Below are 17530 nucleotides of genomic sequence, written 5' to 3' on the forward strand. Positions count from 1 at the left end.
GTAGTGGGGGGGGGGGGGGGGTTGACCCAGGAAGGCCCCGTGGCGTCCTGCTCAGTTACAATTCCAGGAAGCAGCCATGGTACAAACGCAGGAAAGTGAGACAGAGAAGGGAAGGAAGCCAACACAGAGGACAGGTTCCCTCTGTGGGTAACTGAGGCTCAACCCCTCTAAAGTCCTTTTGATAATGGCCCCCTTTTTAAAGTATAGAAATGGGGGGGATGAGAGGCCGTAACTAACCTGTACAAGCTCACACTCTAAGAAGTGGAAGAACAAGAATCTGTACCGATCTGATCAGAGACCAAGGACAGTTTGGCCAGAAGGACACAAAACCAAGCTTTAGAAACTGGAATCTAGAAATGAGGGAGAAGGAAACCAACACAAGCAGGCTGCAAGCAAATGGAGCAATTGCCTGGAATTGGCCCTGTTGTCTGAATCTCGCTCTTATGTGATGACTGGGCCAGGTGAACGCTTGAGTCTGGTAGTGGAACTAATAAAATGTATGGAATTCTCTTTTGAGAATAAGAGCTCAGACATTCTCAATGAATCCTTTTGTAGTCTTTATAAATTCGCAAAGTAAAGAACCCCTTTCTCTGATGTACTGGTGTAGGTAAGTATCTGGACTCTATGCATTTTCCTGAAGCTTACACTGTGAACAACCTGAAAAAAGTGGGAAAAACCAGGTTGGCAGCGCTGCCTCCCGCCACCCCCCCACTCCACCACCGGGACAAAGTATCATTTTCACAAGCCTTATTTCCATCCACATGTGTTACTGTTACAAGAACTCTTAGGGCAAGGTGGCCACTAGTAAACTTACTAATGGTAACTTCATCTCTGGCAAAAAACTCCTGGATCTTTTCCCTGGGTCAGAAATAACATTACCGTGTCAGTGTCTGTACTTTGAGTTCAGCACTCAAAGATCGTACTCAAAGTATTCAATTGTTAGTACTTGATTCAGCTCTAGGATAAACACAGAAAACCTGCTGCTGCTTTAGATGCTTGTTTCTCAGATGCTTGTTTTAGCAGAACAAAGTACTATTTACTTCTTGGCACTGCTGTTTAGCTCTTGAGTTCAGCGTTCTTTCAAAGCTCTGTACCCTGCAACAGAAAGCAGGCAGGAATCTAGGTTACAGCTTTGCTATAAAAAGGATCTGTGGAAGAAAATACTTGAAAAAGATACAACTGATAAAGTACTGTTATTCAAAATATACAAAATGTTCCTAAAACTCGACGATAAGAAAACAACCTGATTTTTTAAAGGGCAAAACAGTTGAACAGACATTTCACCAAAGAACATATACAGATGGCAGGTTAAGCATGTGAAAAGATATTCAGCATCATTTGTCATTAGGGAATTGCAAATTGAAATAATGAGATACCACTACACACTTACTAGAATGGCCAAAATCCAAAACAATGACAATACCAAATGCTGACAAGAACACGGAGCAACAAGAACCCTAATTCCATTGCTGGTAGAAATGCATACTAGTACAGCCACTTCAGAAGACAGTTTCGTAGTTTCTTACGAAACTAAACATACTTTTACTGTGCAATCCAGCAATTGAGATCCTTGGTATTTACTCAATAAATTGAAAACGTACGTCCACACGAAAATCTGCATTTATAGTGGCTTTATTCACGGTTGCCAAAACTTAGAAGCATCCACATTTCCTTCGGTAGGTGAATGGGCAAAGAAAATGTGGTACATTCAGGCAATAGAATATTATTCACTGCTAAAAAGAAATGAGCTCTCATGCCATGAAAAGACATGGAGGAAACTTAAATGCATATTACTCAGTAAAAGAGCCAATCTGAAAAGGCTGCATACCGTGTGATTCTGGCCATATGACATTCTGAGAAAGGCAAAACAGTGGAGGCAGTGAGGAGATCAGCGGCTCAGAGGTCTGGCGGGGCGGGGAGGTGAGCAGGCAGGCAGCGCACAGGGTGAAACTGTTCTGTCTGATGTTACCATCTGGATACATGTCACCATGCATGTGTCAAAACCTACAGACTGGACAGCACCTAGAGTGAACCCTATTGTAAACTAGAGACTTTGCCCGATAAGGACGTGTTGGTGTAGGTTCCGCCCCGTAACGGATGTGCCGCTGGGGTGCAGGAGGTCTATCATGGGAGAGTTGAGTCGGTTTGAGGGCAGAGATATATAAAAACTCTCTGTGCTTTCTGCTGTTTTGCCTGTGAATCTAAAACTGCTCTAAAAAATTAAATTCATTCGTTAAAAAAAAATTTTTGGAAAGCAGTATGACAGGGGACAAGAAAGGTCCAGACGGTGAGCCTGGCAGAAGAGATCAGGGAATTCAAAAGATTGGGCAACACCAGGCCACACCCCAGACAGGCAGTCGAGGGTGGGAGGCTCAGCAGGTGCTGTGTAGGTCTGCACGGACGGGAGGTGCTCAGTGCGAGTGCAGCGAAGGGAGCGAGCACTGCATCTGGACGGGCAGGCAGCACCGCTGGGGAGGACCGGCAGGCTCTCATGCCCGAGCAGAACCGCTTGCCCTTTACCTTGTCCTAAACATTCTTCCAGAGGCTGCGGGCTGGTCCCCCAGCGGCTTATTCTAAGCGAGCTGAAGACAGAGATACCAGGTTGTGTTGGAGTTTCCACCACTGTTTTCTTCCTTCTCTGTTTTATTTCCTTGTCAAGATACTGGCCACAGGTCTACCCATAAGAAAACTACCCTTAGCTCCAGAAACATGAAGAAATCACAGAAAAGAACCTGATATATAAAGTCTCTTTCACAGAATTTCCTGGCAGTCCAGTGGTTAGGACTCTGCCCTTTCACTGCTGGGGCCTGGATTCGATGCCTGGTCGGAGAACTAAGATCCTGCCTGTCCTGCGGTGCGGCCAAAAAAAGAGAAAAAATCTCCTTCACGTCGCCAAACTCCTTAAGGACAGCCTCGACTGTGAAAGGCTGAATCCATACGGCACAGTTGTCACTGCTCGTAGCAAGCACACCAGCAACGAAGCCGTCCTATGGGAGGCTAATTCAGTGACAGCTTCTGTCTTCCTTTATTTAAACCTCACCCTCTTTCTATCCCCCCCATCCCTAGTCCCTGGCAACCACTTGTCTACTCTCTGTTTCTACGAGTTTACCTTTTTATTTAGATTCCACATGTTACTGGTACCAGGCAGCATTTGTCCTTCTCTGGCTGACTTACGTCACTGAGCATAATCGCCTCGCGGTCCACCGGTGTTGTCACAGACCTCAGGATTCCCTTCTCTCTCGGCCACGCCGGCTGTTTGCCTCCCGTGGCGATCGTGAGCGATGCTGCCGTGGGCACGGGACTGCAGGTCTCGCGTCCATACCCTGTTTTCATAATCCTTCGGATACGCGTATCCGGAAGTGGGGTTGCTGGATCATAGAGTAGTAGTTCTATTTTTCATTTTTGAGGAACTTGCACACTGTTTTCCCCCGGGACAGCTTCTTTCCCTCTGTCTGCAGCCCCGACGTGCTCCCTGAGGCTGGTTCCCCTCACGGCCACAGCAGGCCGGGTGCTGCAGCCCCAGGCACCACGGAGGGACGAGCCAACAAAACTGAGCGATGGAGAGAGCGTTTACTCCCGTGTGCTTCTTTTTATCATCAGAAAAACTCTTCTCCCAGTCACAAGAGGACACAGTTCCCCTCGTAGGAAGAGCTAGAGTAGCAAAATTCACAGAGACTAAAAGTAGAATGGTGGCCGCAGGGGCTGATGAGAAGGGAGAATGCGAAGCTGGTGTTTAACGGGTGCAGAGTTTCAGCTGCGGAAGATGAAAAAGTTCTGGAGGTAGGTGGTGGTGATGTCGGGACAACGGTGTAAATGTTCTTAATGTCACAGAACTGTACACTTAAAATGGTCAAAAACGGTAAAATGTTTAAATTGAGATGTAATTGACATATAACACTGTATTAGATTCAGGTGTACAACATAATGACTCCATGTATGTATTACGTAATCACCACAGTGAGTCTAATGTCCCTCACCACACATAGTTACAGGTTTGTTTCCTTGATGAGAACTTTTAAGATCAACTCTCTTAGCGACTTTCAAATATACAAAACAGTGTTGTTAAATCCAGTCACCATGCTGGACATCACGGGTTCCCAGTGCGGACCGGCTTGGGTCCCAGGCCTGTTAGGAAGCAGGCCTCACAGCAGGAGGTGAGCGGCGGGAGAGGAGAGGAGCGCAGCTTCGTCTGCAGCTCCCCATCGCCCGCGTCACGGCCTGAGCCATCCCCCCCCCCCCCCCCAGTCCTTGGAAAAACTGTCTTCCACAAAACCAGGCCCTGCTACCAAGAAGTCTGGGGGCCACTGCTGTCCATCACATTCCCAGGACTTACTTATTTTATTGTAACTAGAAGTTTGTACCGTTTGACAACCTTCACCCATGTTGCCCACCCCTCCACCCAAAATAGTAAATTTTATGTTATGTTTTTCTATCACACGTTGTAAAAAAAACCTTTTTCTCAGAAGCCCCACAGTAAACCTCCTCTCACATTTCATAGGCCAGAATTCTGCCCCTGTCCATTCCTCAGCAACACCAACGGCGGCCGTGATGAAATGACTGTGATCGGCTTGGTCTGATCAAGAACCCCCCACCCCCCACCCCCGACAGAGGGGCGGGTGGAACCCAGAGTCCCCTGAAGCACACAGCTGCCCGCTACGCACACAGTAATTGGATGTAGATTCTGTTCATGAGGAAAAAATAGCAGGGGTGGGGAGGTGTTGGGGAGGACGGCCAGTGGGGAGAACACAACGACCTAGCAAGGCTTTCCCCCTGAGGCGAGGAAGGACTTGATTCCTTCAGGACACCCAAACGTTTCACAAGATTCAGGTGAGACTGACTGACTCCAACCCCCAGGAGTCCTTGGGGAGTAATACTGTCTCTCGGATCTGCCCCTTTCCCCTCTCTACTCCGAGGACGGACACTGTAATCTCATCAGCGCACATCTGACTGTGATACCAGTCTCCCGAGGGACATGTCTGCCTCTGGTTTTATTCCTATTAGATCCATCTTAAACACCAGTGCCAGATTAACTTTACAGAGCCAGCACCACTCATATGCCCAAACTCCTTACCAGGCTGTCTAGAACCACCCACCCTTGTGTAATCCTTGTTTTCAGTCTCCTGCTAGTATGCTTCTAAAGGCAAGGGTTTTGCCTTACTCGTCATTTTGTTCCCAATACCTGGAATAGCGCTGATCGCTCATGCACATGTTCCGTCCATTCCACCGGTATTTACAGTGTTCAGCAAATATTGACTAAGTGAATAAATTATTCAATGAATGAAATAAATCCATGACCTGATTCTTATCAGCTTAAATGTTTTTCTTTTTCTCACGTGAATCTTTTGTTGAGAGATACTCACTCATTGTTCCCTGACCACTTCATGTACCTTGCCAACCACCCCTGTGAACTTACCCACAGTTTCTCCAGTTTGTAATACTCTTTTCTCTCTTCTCTGATAATCAAAGGTTTACATTTCCTTTAAAGCCAAGGTCAAATCCCACCTTCAATGTGCGTGTTTCTCACTTATCCAAGGCTCCAGTGACCTATTCTCTCATCATCTATGATTTTTATGGTCTGTATCTACTCAGCACACAACATCTTATATATATTTTCTTTTAAGTATATGTTATCTTTTAAGTACCTCCCTAGTTAGTATTGAAACCCCTTGAAACCAGGAATCCTGTTTTATGTCTGTTATTTCTAATACCTAATCTAACACTATAAGCTCAATGAATGTCAGTTTCTAAGGAGAGTTAGATTTTTTTGCATTGATATAATACATCATAAAAGGTCTGGGACTTCTTAACACCTAATTTCGTTTATAAGTGAATAATTAAGCTCTTAACATTTGAGAGTAATATTTCCATCAAACTTAATCCTAGTGTATGTATACACTGTGTGTCCATTTACCAGCATATACACAGAGCCACAGTTACATCTGATGGTTGTGCTATGTTGATGTCATATGGGTCACTTTTCAAAGGCAAATATTATAGTGCATCCCAGGACACCTGTGTTCACAGGATCAGTTCTTTGAAACTATATTTGGATGTACAAGCTATTAAAAGCTTCTTGTGCTGAGTGACCTTTCAGGCAGAATTCAGATCGAATCGTCACATGCTGCTGCCTGTTGCTGAGTGGAAGACAGCAGAAAGCCCTGGATTCAAACCTCTACTGGGTTTTTGTTTTGCTTGTTTTGTTTCTTTTTCATTTTGCCTTCAGAAGATGAACAGTGAAACCACAACCCTGATATCCTTGAAGGAGGCAATGGAAAGGTTGCTGAGGGCTACAGGGAGGGAGCAAGCATGGGTCTGCTTTTCTGGGAAGATGGGTAAGAGGAGAAGAATGAAGAATAAAAATAGGCGAAGAACTACAGACATGCTAATTAGAATTCTTTCACGGTTAACACGTTCAGATTCAAAAAATATGTCAATTAATAATAAAGGAAAATCTATTCCCAGGTGCTGTAATTCCAGTCAATTAATGCATGTGCTATACGCTAGGTTTACAAAGATAAGTGACATGTGGTTTCTCCCCTCAAGGAGCTCACAGCCTTAGGAATAACAGAAGTTTTCAAAAATGCTTACAATTTAATGTGACTGACCTTGTAAGGGTGATGTTCCTAAAGGGCTATGAGAACGTGAAGAGAGGAATGAATTTTGCCTTTGACACTAGGAAAAGGAACCCCTCATAGAGGGACATGTAGGCTGGATCTGAAAGTGTGAGTAGGCGTTTACAAGAAGCAAAAGTACGGGAAGGACTTCTAGGCTAGGAAACAGTACACGTAAGCCACAGAAGCTTGTGATCGCATGCTGTATTTGGTGAGCAGCTAGCTGTCCTGTATGAGTGATGACTGGGATGTGTGAGAGAACTGGCAGGAGATGGGGCAAAGGGAAAAGGGCCCGTGCTTCCTGCTGAAGAGAGCCAACTTGGCTCCGGTAATATCATGGGGCAAGTCTGGGTGGCATAACATGTGTGTATCAGTCAAGTTATGAGATCAGAATTATGTTTTAGAAGAATATCTCCAGAGGATGGGTTGGCGGTGAAATGGAGGAATCCAGTTAGACTACTGTAATCCTAGGTCCAGGTGAAAGATGGTGACTAACTGGCTTTGGAGATAGAGAGGAGGGGATAGATTAGAGACACGTTGATGGAGAGAAAGGGAAACAATGATGAGTTGTTCTGAGATTCTAGTTCAAGGAATTGGGCAGATGGTGATGCCAGGAACTGAGCTGGAGAACTGCAGTAGAAAAGCAGATTTGCAGACATGCTGTTTAGGATTTATTTGGAAAGATCCAGGAATGTCTTTTTGTGAGAAGATTCCAAAGAACTGCTTCAGTTATAAACTTTTATACTGACTGAGAAGCTAGAGTTTTTCTCTAGAGTTCAAGCTGGAGATGGCCTATAAACAATATGCTCTTAAAGGTCTAAAAGTTAATACAAAGAGTTTTTCAGATGTCATAGTCCTGACTTGTAGACAGAGATTGCTGGCATATTAGGTCATGCAGGCCCATATGCCTATGAAAATGCACATTTTCATACAGAACCTTATGTATATGTGAATAGAATACAAAGCAATGAGAAAATTTCATTGCCAAATTTCTGAAGATGGGGTGCAAGGGGAGGGAGGGGGGACTTAGTAGATTCAGCTTAAGACAGTTGAGTTTGACACCACCATCCAGGTGGAGATGTTCAAAACATAGTTGACATAGTTGAAAACACAGGTCTAGAGCTTAGGAGAGTGGTGGTACCTGAAGCTAAATTACCCTTGGGAGAAAGTGAAGACCAAGAAGAGAAAATGGTCAAGGGTAGAACCCTAGGCAACCACGACAGTATTCAGGTGACTGGGGACATAGAAACTCAGGGAAGTGGCTATGTGTGTATCGCTTCCTTCATGAAAGACTGTGAGTGGCTTCAGGCAAGTGAGCTGCTGGTGCCAACTCCTTGTGGTTCCGTTAGCCTTAATTTTGGTGCCACAGCGCCCTCTAATGATCAGGGCTGTTCAGAGCTGCTCAGATCCCCGTTTTGCCGTCACACTGCTTAGCATTTCTCTAACATCACAAATGTAATTCATAGGAGACACATTTTATGACTTCTCCGTAAGGCCTCTGCTAGGTATTGGGGGACAGTCATAAAGATGCCCAAGAAATAGTCTCTGATCCTCTCACTCCAAGAGCTTACAATTTAGATCAGGAGACGCTAACTCTAAAAATAAAGGAGATGGGGAGTGACAAGTGATGGAGGCAGTCTCTGTGAGAGAGACGTGGGCAGGCGGCAGATCTCCAGGGAGAAAGGCCGAGGGATTCAAGCCGGCCGTGCAATCTGAGCTCATCCTTGATGGATAGGATTTGGACAGTCAGGATAAGGTAGAGGAAGCCACCTTAATAAATATTAGTCTCAGCACTAATTAGCTATATAACAGTTCAATCTCATTCTTTTCGAGATTCAATGTCTTTATCTGTAAATAGTAAAAATGACCTTTTGCTTCTTATAGTTGTTGTGAGAATCAAAGTTTGTATAAAATACTTTTTGAAGTATAAAGTATGTTACAAAGACAAGACGGCACATAATTGAGGTAATTGGACAATTCACGTTTGACAATATAAGGAATGCAAGAACTAGGATGGTGACTATAGAGGATGGCAAATGGGAACATCTGTTCATAATCTGAACATGTGAATAGCTACTCAAATTTGATAGTGGTTGGAAACAATGTATTATAGCCTTATCTTAAGGCAAAACCTTAGTTGTGTGCCCTGACCTAAATTAACCCTTGATTCTTTCATCCTATAGAGTAGAGCACAAACTCCAAGCTTTAGAAGCACAGTTTAAAGAACTGGACTTCACCAAGGATAATCTGACACAGAAATTTGAACATCATAGTAAGTCTTTGGCAAACCAAGCAGCCCAAGATGAGCTGTGGACAGCAGTTCTGTCACTCAAGTGAGTATCCAGTCAGAAATCAGTGGAATTTTACGGTTTTATGAGAGTTTGCAGTGGTCATTCTAAAATTGAGTTTCTTTTTTTTGTTTTCTTCCAGATCTTTATTGGGATATAATTACTTTACAATGTTGTGTTAGTTTCTGGTGTACAACAAAGCGAATCAGCTATCTGTATACATACATCCCTATATCCCATCCTTCTTGAGCCTCCCTCCCACCCTCCATATCCCACCCCTCTACGTCATGACCAAGCATCCAGTTGATCTTCCTGTGCTATACAGAAAATTCCCGCTAGCTACCTATTTTACATTTGGTAGTGTATATATGTCAGTGTTGCTCTCTCACTTCGTCCCAGCTTCCCCTCCCCTGCTGAGTCAAGTTCTCCATGTCCGTGTCTTTATTCTTGCCTTGCCACTAGGTTCATCGGTATTGTTTTTTAGATTCCATGTATATACGTTAGCATACAGTATTTGTTTTCCCTGTCTGACTTACTTCACTGTGTGACAAACTCTAGGTCCATTCACCTAACTACAAATAACTCCATTTCATTCCTTTTTATGGCTGAGTAATATTCCGTCGTATATATGTGCCGCATCTTCTTTATCCATTCATCTGCCGATGGACATTTACGTTGCTTCCCTGTCCTGGCTATTGTAAACAGTGCTGCAGTGAACATTGTGGTATGTGTATCTTTTTCAATTATGGTTTTCTCAGGGTATATGCCCAGTAGTGGGATTGCTGGGTCATATAGTAGTTCTATTTTTAGTTTTTTAAGGAACCTCCATACTGTTCTCCATAGTGGCTGTACCAATTTACATCCCCACCAACAGTGCAGGAGGGTTCCCTTTTCTCCACAACCTCTCCAGCATTTACTGTTTCTAGATTTTTTGATGATGGCCATTCTGGCTGATGTTAGGTGATATTTCGTGGTTTTGATTTGCATTTCTCTAATGATCTGTAGTGATGTTGAGCATCTTTTCATGTGTTTGTTGGCCATCTAAAATTGGGTTTCTTGATATGGTTCTGACAATGGATTGTGAAGAAATTACATTTTCTTAAGCTCATTCATTCAAAAGAAATTAGTTTAAGCAACTGTTTATTTGCCAGAACTGCAGTACACATCTCAGAGTCCCTTGCTTGCCAAAGTCTTACTTACACAGAGATGGATAAAATAACTCCTCTGCCATGGAGCAATTTATAGTACTAGTGGCCTGAGATCTAAGGTATGCAGTTTAGTGCAAGCCCTATTACTTTTTCTTTCCTTTTTTAAAAAATTCTTTTAATAGCGTATATCGTTAATCCCAAACTCCTAATTTATCCCTTCCCCCCCTTCCCCTTTGGTAACCATAAAATTGTTTTCTATGTCTGTGAATCTGTTTTGTAAATAAGTTCATTTGTATAATTTTTTTAGATTTCACATAAAAGTGATATCATGTGATATTTGTCTTTCTGTGTCTGTCTTACTTCACTTAGTATGATAATCTCTAGGTCCATCCATGTTGCTGCAAATGGCATTATATCATTCTTTTTTATGTCTGAGTAACATTCCAGTGTTGTATATATGTACCACGTCTTCTTTATCCATTCATCTGTCGATGGACACTTAGGTTGCCTCATATTACAATGTCTTGGCTATTGTAAATAGGGCTACTATGAGCATTGGCAGGCCCTATTTCTAAAGTATTTCCTAAATTGCAACAGCTGGTTTTCTCTTGAAACCTGGGTTTGCCTCTTGGTGGGTGTCAAGCCAAAAGACACAACCAAGCCAAAGAGTGGGACAAGGAAGGATTTATTACTTGCAGCAAGTAAGGAAAACACCAGGGACCTTTCCCAAAGCAGTGTCTTCCCACACAGCAAAATTGGGGAAGTTTTAAGCTAAGGGTATGTGCATATTCATGAAGCCTTGAACAGAGGAGAATTCAGCCAAGAAATGGAGCAAAGGTTGACAGAGCCCAAGCTTTAGTTGATCGAAGGCACAGGGTCAGAAAAGATCCACATCATCATCCCATCTCCCACCTGGGTGGGGGCCTCATTTCCTGCAGAACTCAAACATATGGAGCAGATTGTTAGGTACATTCCTTGAGGAGGAACTAGGACTCTTATCACTGAACTATTTTTCCTTGACAGCTTTTCCTTTGTTCCTGCATTCCCTCCCTTCCCTTAAGACCATGAATTCCTGAGACCTGTTCCAGGGCAAACATCCTGGCCAGGCTTAGATCACAAAATGGCTTAGGTCAAAACTGGCTTCCCTTACGTCAAGAGAGCCATGCCTGGATCTCTTTCTCTGGGGACCTCCTACCCTATCTGCTTACAGTTCTCCTAGTAGGTTTATACGTCTTTGAATCACCCTAATAAAATTCATTTTATGTTTGTACGTAAAGAGTTCTACCGCTTAAGAAGCTCTCCACATTTTTTGTAGGTTTACTTCAATGGAATTGAATATTTTATACAGCTACGTCACTGAAGTACTCATCCGCTTGCACACTCGTGTGCTTGAGAAGCTGCCAGATCTGGTGAGAGGTCTTCCCACCTTAGCCTCCATCCTCAGACAAAAAGTCAAGAACAAGTGCATTAGAGTTGTGTGGGAGTCTGTCCTGGAGGAGTATGGGCTGCAAGAAGGAGATATCACAGCACTGTGTACCTTTTTTGTAGCACATGGTAACAAGGCAGAATACTACATTGCTAAAGTAAGGCAGATGTATTTAAGAGATGTCAATTTCATGATCACTAATATGGTAAAGAACCAGGCTCTGCAGGATGGTTTGCTGAAGGCTGTTCAGGTCATTGAGAAGGGGAAAGCAGGGAGGGCCCCCGAAGAGCAAACATCATCCCTAAAACAGCTGGTACCATCAGTCAAAAGCTAATGGTTATCCTAGACCCAGAGATTCCACTTCTAGTAATTTATCTTGCAAATGGGAAAAAATACATATATACAATTTATTACAGGCTTATTTTCATAGTAAAAATGAGGAGAGTGTTAAGCAAATTATGATATATTGATACAATGGATACTTTCTGTGTAGCAATATAAGAGAATGAAGAAGCTCTTGATGTAATTGTATAGTAATATGGCGTTATCACCAAGATGTGTTGTTTTAAAATATTTATTTTCAATATATATTGCTAAATGGACAAAGGGGGCAAAAACAAACATATAGACTACTATATCCATAAACTTCATAAAATTCTTCTGGAGAAATACATTAAAAGTGCTAACATTGGTTGTCTTAGGGAAGAAAACTGAGGCTAGCGATCAGTGATAGAGGCAGTTATTTCACTGTTAATCCTTTTTGTACTTTTTGAATTTTGAACTATGTGAATGTATTCTGTATTAAAAGCAATAAATAAATAAATCATCTAATATATTTTGTATGTTGATGTGCATTTTCTCTCTAGTACAGTCCATAATTATTTATGCTAGAAAGGGAACTCACACACTGACAATGTGTTTATAATTTTTTAAAAAATATTTACTTATTTATATATTTACATGGCTGCACCGGGTCTTAGTTGCGGCATACAGGATCTTCATCCTGTGGATCTTCATTGTGGCATGCAAACTCTTAGCTGTGGCATGTGGGATCTAATTCCCTGACCAGGGATCAAACCCAGGTCCCCTGCATTGGGAGCACAGTCTTAGCCACTGGACCACCAGGGAAGTCCTATTTATAATATTTTTTGAACAAATGCCATGAATTAGGTAGTGTGAATAACATAAACATTTTAAAATGCGGATCCTGCCCTATAGGTAAAAGTGAAGTACTGATGCTTTATTTGGGAGGTACAAAGTCAGGACAACCAGAATGAGTAACACTTTCAAAGGATGTTATGTAGAGAAGGATGAGAAGTAATACAAGAAGATGTGTTACCTTGCTGGCTCCTCCTTGAAAATAGGTTACTTGCCAGATAGATGCACTCAGTCTTGTCCTTCTCCAGACACGTTGTTTAGAGAAACATGCCCCGATCCCCCACAAAAAAAAGAGGGGGAGAGAGAGAGAGAGAGAAACCATGTGTTTTAAGTGTTACTGAACCAAACTTGGGTCTGCCTGCCATGTAGCAAAGCCAACCTACTGACATGGGGTCTTGCTGAAGGAAAGTGCAGCGTTTATTGCAGGGCACCAAGCAAAGAGAACAGGCAGCTCGTGCTGGAAAGACAGAAACTCCTCTATGGCTTCCAGGGAAGGGTTTTAAAGGCAACTTTAAAGCTCATAGACTTTCTTTTGATTGGTTGTTTGTGAGGTCACAGGGTGATGTTTCAGGAGCCTTAATCGTCAGGTGCCATGACAGTTCCAAGGCTGACCACAGATCAAGAAGTGGGCGGTGGCCCAATTCCTGGAAATCCCCACCCCTTCCTGAAAGAGCTGGAATACTCCACCTACTCATTTGCCTATGAAATTACCCACCCCTATAAAAACTGACAACCCCGTACCCTGGTGCCTTTTTCACCTTCTGAGATGGCCCACACTCTGTCTGCAGAGTTTGTTTCTCTCTAAATAAATCTCTAAATAAACTTACCTATCACTTTGTCTCTCACTGAATTCTTTCTGTGACGAGACATAAAGAACCTGAGCTTCATTAAGTCCTGAAACCAGGCGTGTGATCTCAGTTGGAAGATCTTGGATTTTGGCTGGGTTTGAGTCCCGGCCATGTGGGTTCAAGTCCCAATCTGAGGTGCATGGTTTCAGATCCACAAAGTAAACATGGCCAGGAAAATCTGAGGAAGCAGATAAAAGGTACTTATTACACAAGACACAGTTATGGGAAAATAGAAATCAAACTGTAAGCATTGGGGACTTCCCTTGTGGTGCAGTGGTTAAGACTCCGTGCTCCCAATGCAGGAGGCCTGGGTTCGATCCCTGGTCAGGAAACTAGATCCCACATGCATGTCACAACTAAGAGTTCACATGCCACAACTAAGGAGCCCGCCTGCCGAAATTAAGACCCAGTGCAACCAAATAAATAAAATATTAAAATAAGTAATTTAAAAATGCAAGAGTTAAAATAAGACTACAATAAAAACCACAATCACTAGGCAATATACAAGTGAGTTCAAAGGAGGGGTATCATTATGTGATGGAGAAATACCTCCTGGAGGAAGTGCTTTGAACTGATCCTTGAAGTAGGCAAAGCCACAAAGCAACTCATTTAGGATGAAGTGAGATTTCAAGCAATGGCCTGAAAGCACTGTAACAGGGAAGAGCTAAATTGGACTCCATGTTGGATCTATTTCTTTGACTTTAACCTTTGCTTCTGGTTGCTTTTGTTATTATAATCATACATGACTGCCTGCCTCAGAGAACCCTGCCCACCTGTGAATGGCTGCAGAAAAGAAGAAATTAACACATATTTGCAAGACTGATGGCCCTTTTTACTTTACTTCCTCACCGCCTCTCCCTCTCTGATTCTATAAAAGAAACTGGCATCCAGATCCCGAGAAGATGGTTTTTTGGCAACACTAGTCTGCCATCTTCTTAGTCTGTGCACTTTCCAAGTAAAGTCGTATTCCTTGCCTCAACAACTTGTCTCCGATTCACTGGCCCATCTTGGGGCAAGCAGAGGGAGCTTGGACTCAGCACAAGATTTGTATGACAGCAAACAGATCATAACTGAATGTTGGAAAGAACAATGGGAGATCCCACAGGAAAAGGAGGTTGGGATCACATTAGCCTGGAATTCCAGGCTAAGGCGTTGATACTATGCACAACTGGATGACAACCAGTTTTCTGCACCCATGGTAACAAAAAACATAAAAACTTCCAAAGCTCTCTACAAAGGATCCACACCTCCTAGTTTTTGCTTCATCTGGAAACCACTCACCTCTGGAACCTGAATGACCTCAGCAAATCCAAAAGACGTTAATGACTATTTTCATGCACGGTGACTTTCTTTTCTTTTCCTATCCAGCTATTTAGCATTTCCTCAAAAACCTCAGGCCTGTTGTTGCTTTTTTTTTCCAAAAAATTTTAAATTGTGGTAAAACACACAAAACATAAAATTTACCTCCTTAACCATTAAAAAAATTTTTTTATTTTTTTCTTGAGAGTAGTCAAGTGCAGTAGTGAGAACCACCTTAACCATTTTTAGGTGGGCAGTTCAGTGGTATTAAACACACTCATAAAGTTGTGCAACCGTCACCACCGTCCACCTCCAGAACTTGTAAAGCTGAAGCTCTATATCCATTAAAAAATGACTCTACTTTGTTTCCGCGAGGCTTGGCTCTTAAGGACTAGGGATCACAGTCCTCATTCAATCCCCATCGTTTTCTTAGGCAAAAATCTACTTTTCCACACAACTCAATTCAGTAGGATCAGTCGTCAGTAAAAGAACCAAAGTGGAAAAACGTATTCCAAAAAGCGTGAAAAGTTACAATCTTTTCCTTCTGGCTTCCTCTGCGATGTTGATGGCTCTAGACTGAGATGCAACTAGGCAGCAAGCCTTGGCACGGCGGCGGCCCCGCCGTTTGCATCCCCGCTGCCCGCGGAAGGGCAGCCGCCCGCAGGGGCCCTGCCCGCGCCGCCCGCCGAGACGCCGGGCCACAGAGGGAGACACGGAGGGCGGCGTGAGGCGTGCTGAGGCAGGAACTCTTAAAATTACCGTTCGGTCTTTAGACTGTTTTGAGGTTCCCCTTTTCTCCGCCCAGAGACCGAGCTCGCAGCACCGCCGGGTGTCCGCGGCCTGCGGGAGCGGGCCTCGCCGGGGAGAGCCCCAAGCCGCAGCCCCGGCCACGCGAGGGCTGAGCCCGCGCCCGGGCCGGGCGGCGCGCGCAGGCCCGGAAGCCCCGCCCCGCCGAACGTTAGCGGCCTCTGCCCTCGGTAGGCTCCCCGGGAGGGAGGGGCCGTGTTGGCGCGCAGTTGTGACGTCACGGGCCCCGCCGGGGCGCCGCCGAGGGGAGGTGCTTCGGTCGCCCGAAGCAAGCGGGGCTGCGCTCAGAGCCCCGGGAGGTGTCCGCGCGCGGCCCCTCGGCCGCGGGAGACGGAAGTCGCGTCCCGCGGAGCCCGGCCCCCGGGCGGAAGCAGCGCTCTTCCTCGAGCGGCGGCCGGGGGGCCTGGCTGCCCGCGGCGGAGGGAGCTGGCGCCCGCCGTCCGCCCCGCCGTCCGCCCCGCCTCCTCACGCGGGGGCCGCCGGGGCTCCCTGGCCTCCTGTCCGGGTGCGCGTCTTGAACATGGACGCGCGCCGCCTTTCCGGCTCGCGCGGTTCGCCGGGCCTGCGGAGCGCCGTCTCCCTTCCGGACGCTTGACGCCCCCAGGCTCTGCATCCGGGTGGGCTGCCGGGCACGATGCGTATTTACTTATTTCTGGTTAACTGACTGGCTGATGGGCCGCATTGGGCCTTCCTCGCTGCGCGCGGGCTTCCTCTAGCTGCGGCGGGCGCGGGCTCCGGGCGCCCGGGCTTCCGCGGCGGCGGCCCCCGGGCTCAGCAACTGTGGCGCAGGGGCTCGGGCGCTGGGCGGCGTGAGGGGTGCGCCCTGCGTGGGCGGCGGACGCTTACCCGCCGGGCACGCCCGGGGCGCCTGCGCAAACGCGGCTCGGCGCTCGTCTGCCCCGCGCCTGGGCGGGAGCGGAGCGCCGCTCTCCCGCGGGTGCCGGCGTGGAGCCCGCCTTCCCAGCGCGGGGGCATGGCTGCGCCCGGAGACGCCGTCCCCTCCTTGTGGGAGTGCCAGTGCCAGATCTGCGTGGAAATCCTGATCGAGCCCGTGACGCTGCCTTGTAACCACACGCTCTGTAAGCCGTGCTTCCAGTCGACTGTCGAGAAGACGAACCTGCACTGCCCCTTCTGTCGCCGCCGCGTCTCTTCGTGGGCCCGGTACCGCACGCGAACAAACTCTCTAGTCAACGCGGAGCTGTGGGCGGTCATTCAGAAACACTACCCGAAGGAGTGCCAGCGTAGAGCCTCTGGGCAAGGATCGGGGGACATCGGTGAGTAAAACCCCGCGCGTTTGTTGTCTGCACACCACAGTCCTTTTAAAAGCCAGTCACTACTGATCCGTGTTTTTAGAGGATGAAACAGACAGCCCGCTTAGTATTTGTCCACATTTTTCAGGAGTCTTTGGGTTTTATGGCCCCAGAATGTGGATGAAGGCCAATGGCAAGATTTTGTGCGTTGTCGTAATGCCCAGGCTGTGTTCAGTTGGTGTTTGTTAGATAAAAAAATGAAAAAACCCAAAACAAGAATTGCCCGCCAAGAGTCTTCAGTCACGTGAAAAGTTATGTAAATAGTCACAGGTGAGCAATAGTCGTAGTATGGCAACTACTGGGTTCTTGTGTTAATGTGTGTTTCACTTGCAGTTACTTTTTCTAACTTACTTGCCTATACATCGCCATTCATTTAGTTCTTAAGCTTGCAACGAGCCTAAAATCGCTTTCTGTGGCCATTTCCATCTAGTGCAGCCATTTTTATTCCAAGCCCTCCGCAGTGTGGACTGCTGACTGCTCCCCAAACGGAACACTTGCCTCCAGCAGCTTGATCACTTCTGTGATCGCTACGTCAATGCGGTGTTTCTTGTTTAGGCTTTTGAATGTGGTACTTACGCTCTGGTGTACTTGCCTTACTTGGGAATTCTTTTTATTGTGCTAAATAAAATTTGCCA

At 45.5% G+C, this 17530-nt stretch overlaps 3 protein-coding genes across 5 annotated transcripts in view; 2 read left to right on the top strand and 1 right to left on the bottom strand.

Annotated features, from left to right (window-relative positions):
• The first annotated feature begins 6121 nt into the window (after window positions 1-6121).
• Window positions 6122-12279, top strand: SMCO1 (single-pass membrane protein with coiled-coil domains 1). Of its 2 annotated transcripts, none has more exons than XM_057737960.1 (3): window positions 6122-6276; window positions 8795-8944; window positions 11363-12279. In XM_057737960.1, exons 1-3 carry the CDS (start codon window positions 6227-6229, stop codon window positions 11805-11807), a joined length of 645 nt encoding a protein of 214 aa, XP_057593943.1. In that variant the 5' UTR covers window positions 6122-6226; the 3' UTR covers window positions 11808-12279. The 2 variants fall into 2 exon arrangements, with proteins under 2 accessions (XP_057593943.1, XP_057593944.1); XM_057737961.1 differs by having other exon boundaries at window positions 6267-6332; window positions 11363-11807.
• LOC130855019 (mucin-19-like) lies at window positions 10337-16560 on the bottom strand. The gene is made up of 4 exons (XM_057737822.1): window positions 16464-16560; window positions 14761-16049; window positions 13459-13657; window positions 10337-12870 (listed from the first exon to the last, which is right to left on the bottom strand). The coding sequence occupies exons 1-2, from the start codon at window positions 16558-16560 to the stop codon at window positions 15307-15309; spliced, it is 840 nt and encodes a 279-aa protein (XP_057593805.1). The 3' UTR covers window positions 10337-12870; window positions 13459-13657; window positions 14761-15306.
• RNF168 (ring finger protein 168) overlaps window positions 16036-17530 on the top strand; it is a 28476-nt gene continuing 26981 nt past the window's right edge. For both annotated transcript variants that reach the window (XM_057737958.1, XM_057737959.1), the window contains exon 1: window positions 16036-16859. In XM_057737958.1, the coding sequence (XP_057593941.1) occupies window positions 16559-16859 (301 nt within the window). In that variant the 5' untranslated portion in view covers window positions 16036-16558. The remainder of the gene's footprint in view (window positions 16860-17530) is intronic.

This window comes from Hippopotamus amphibius, chromosome 6 (genome assembly GCF_030028045.1).
Source record: "Hippopotamus amphibius kiboko isolate mHipAmp2 chromosome 6, mHipAmp2.hap2, whole genome shotgun sequence".
Lineage (NCBI taxonomy): Eukaryota > Metazoa > Chordata > Mammalia > Artiodactyla > Hippopotamidae > Hippopotamus > Hippopotamus amphibius.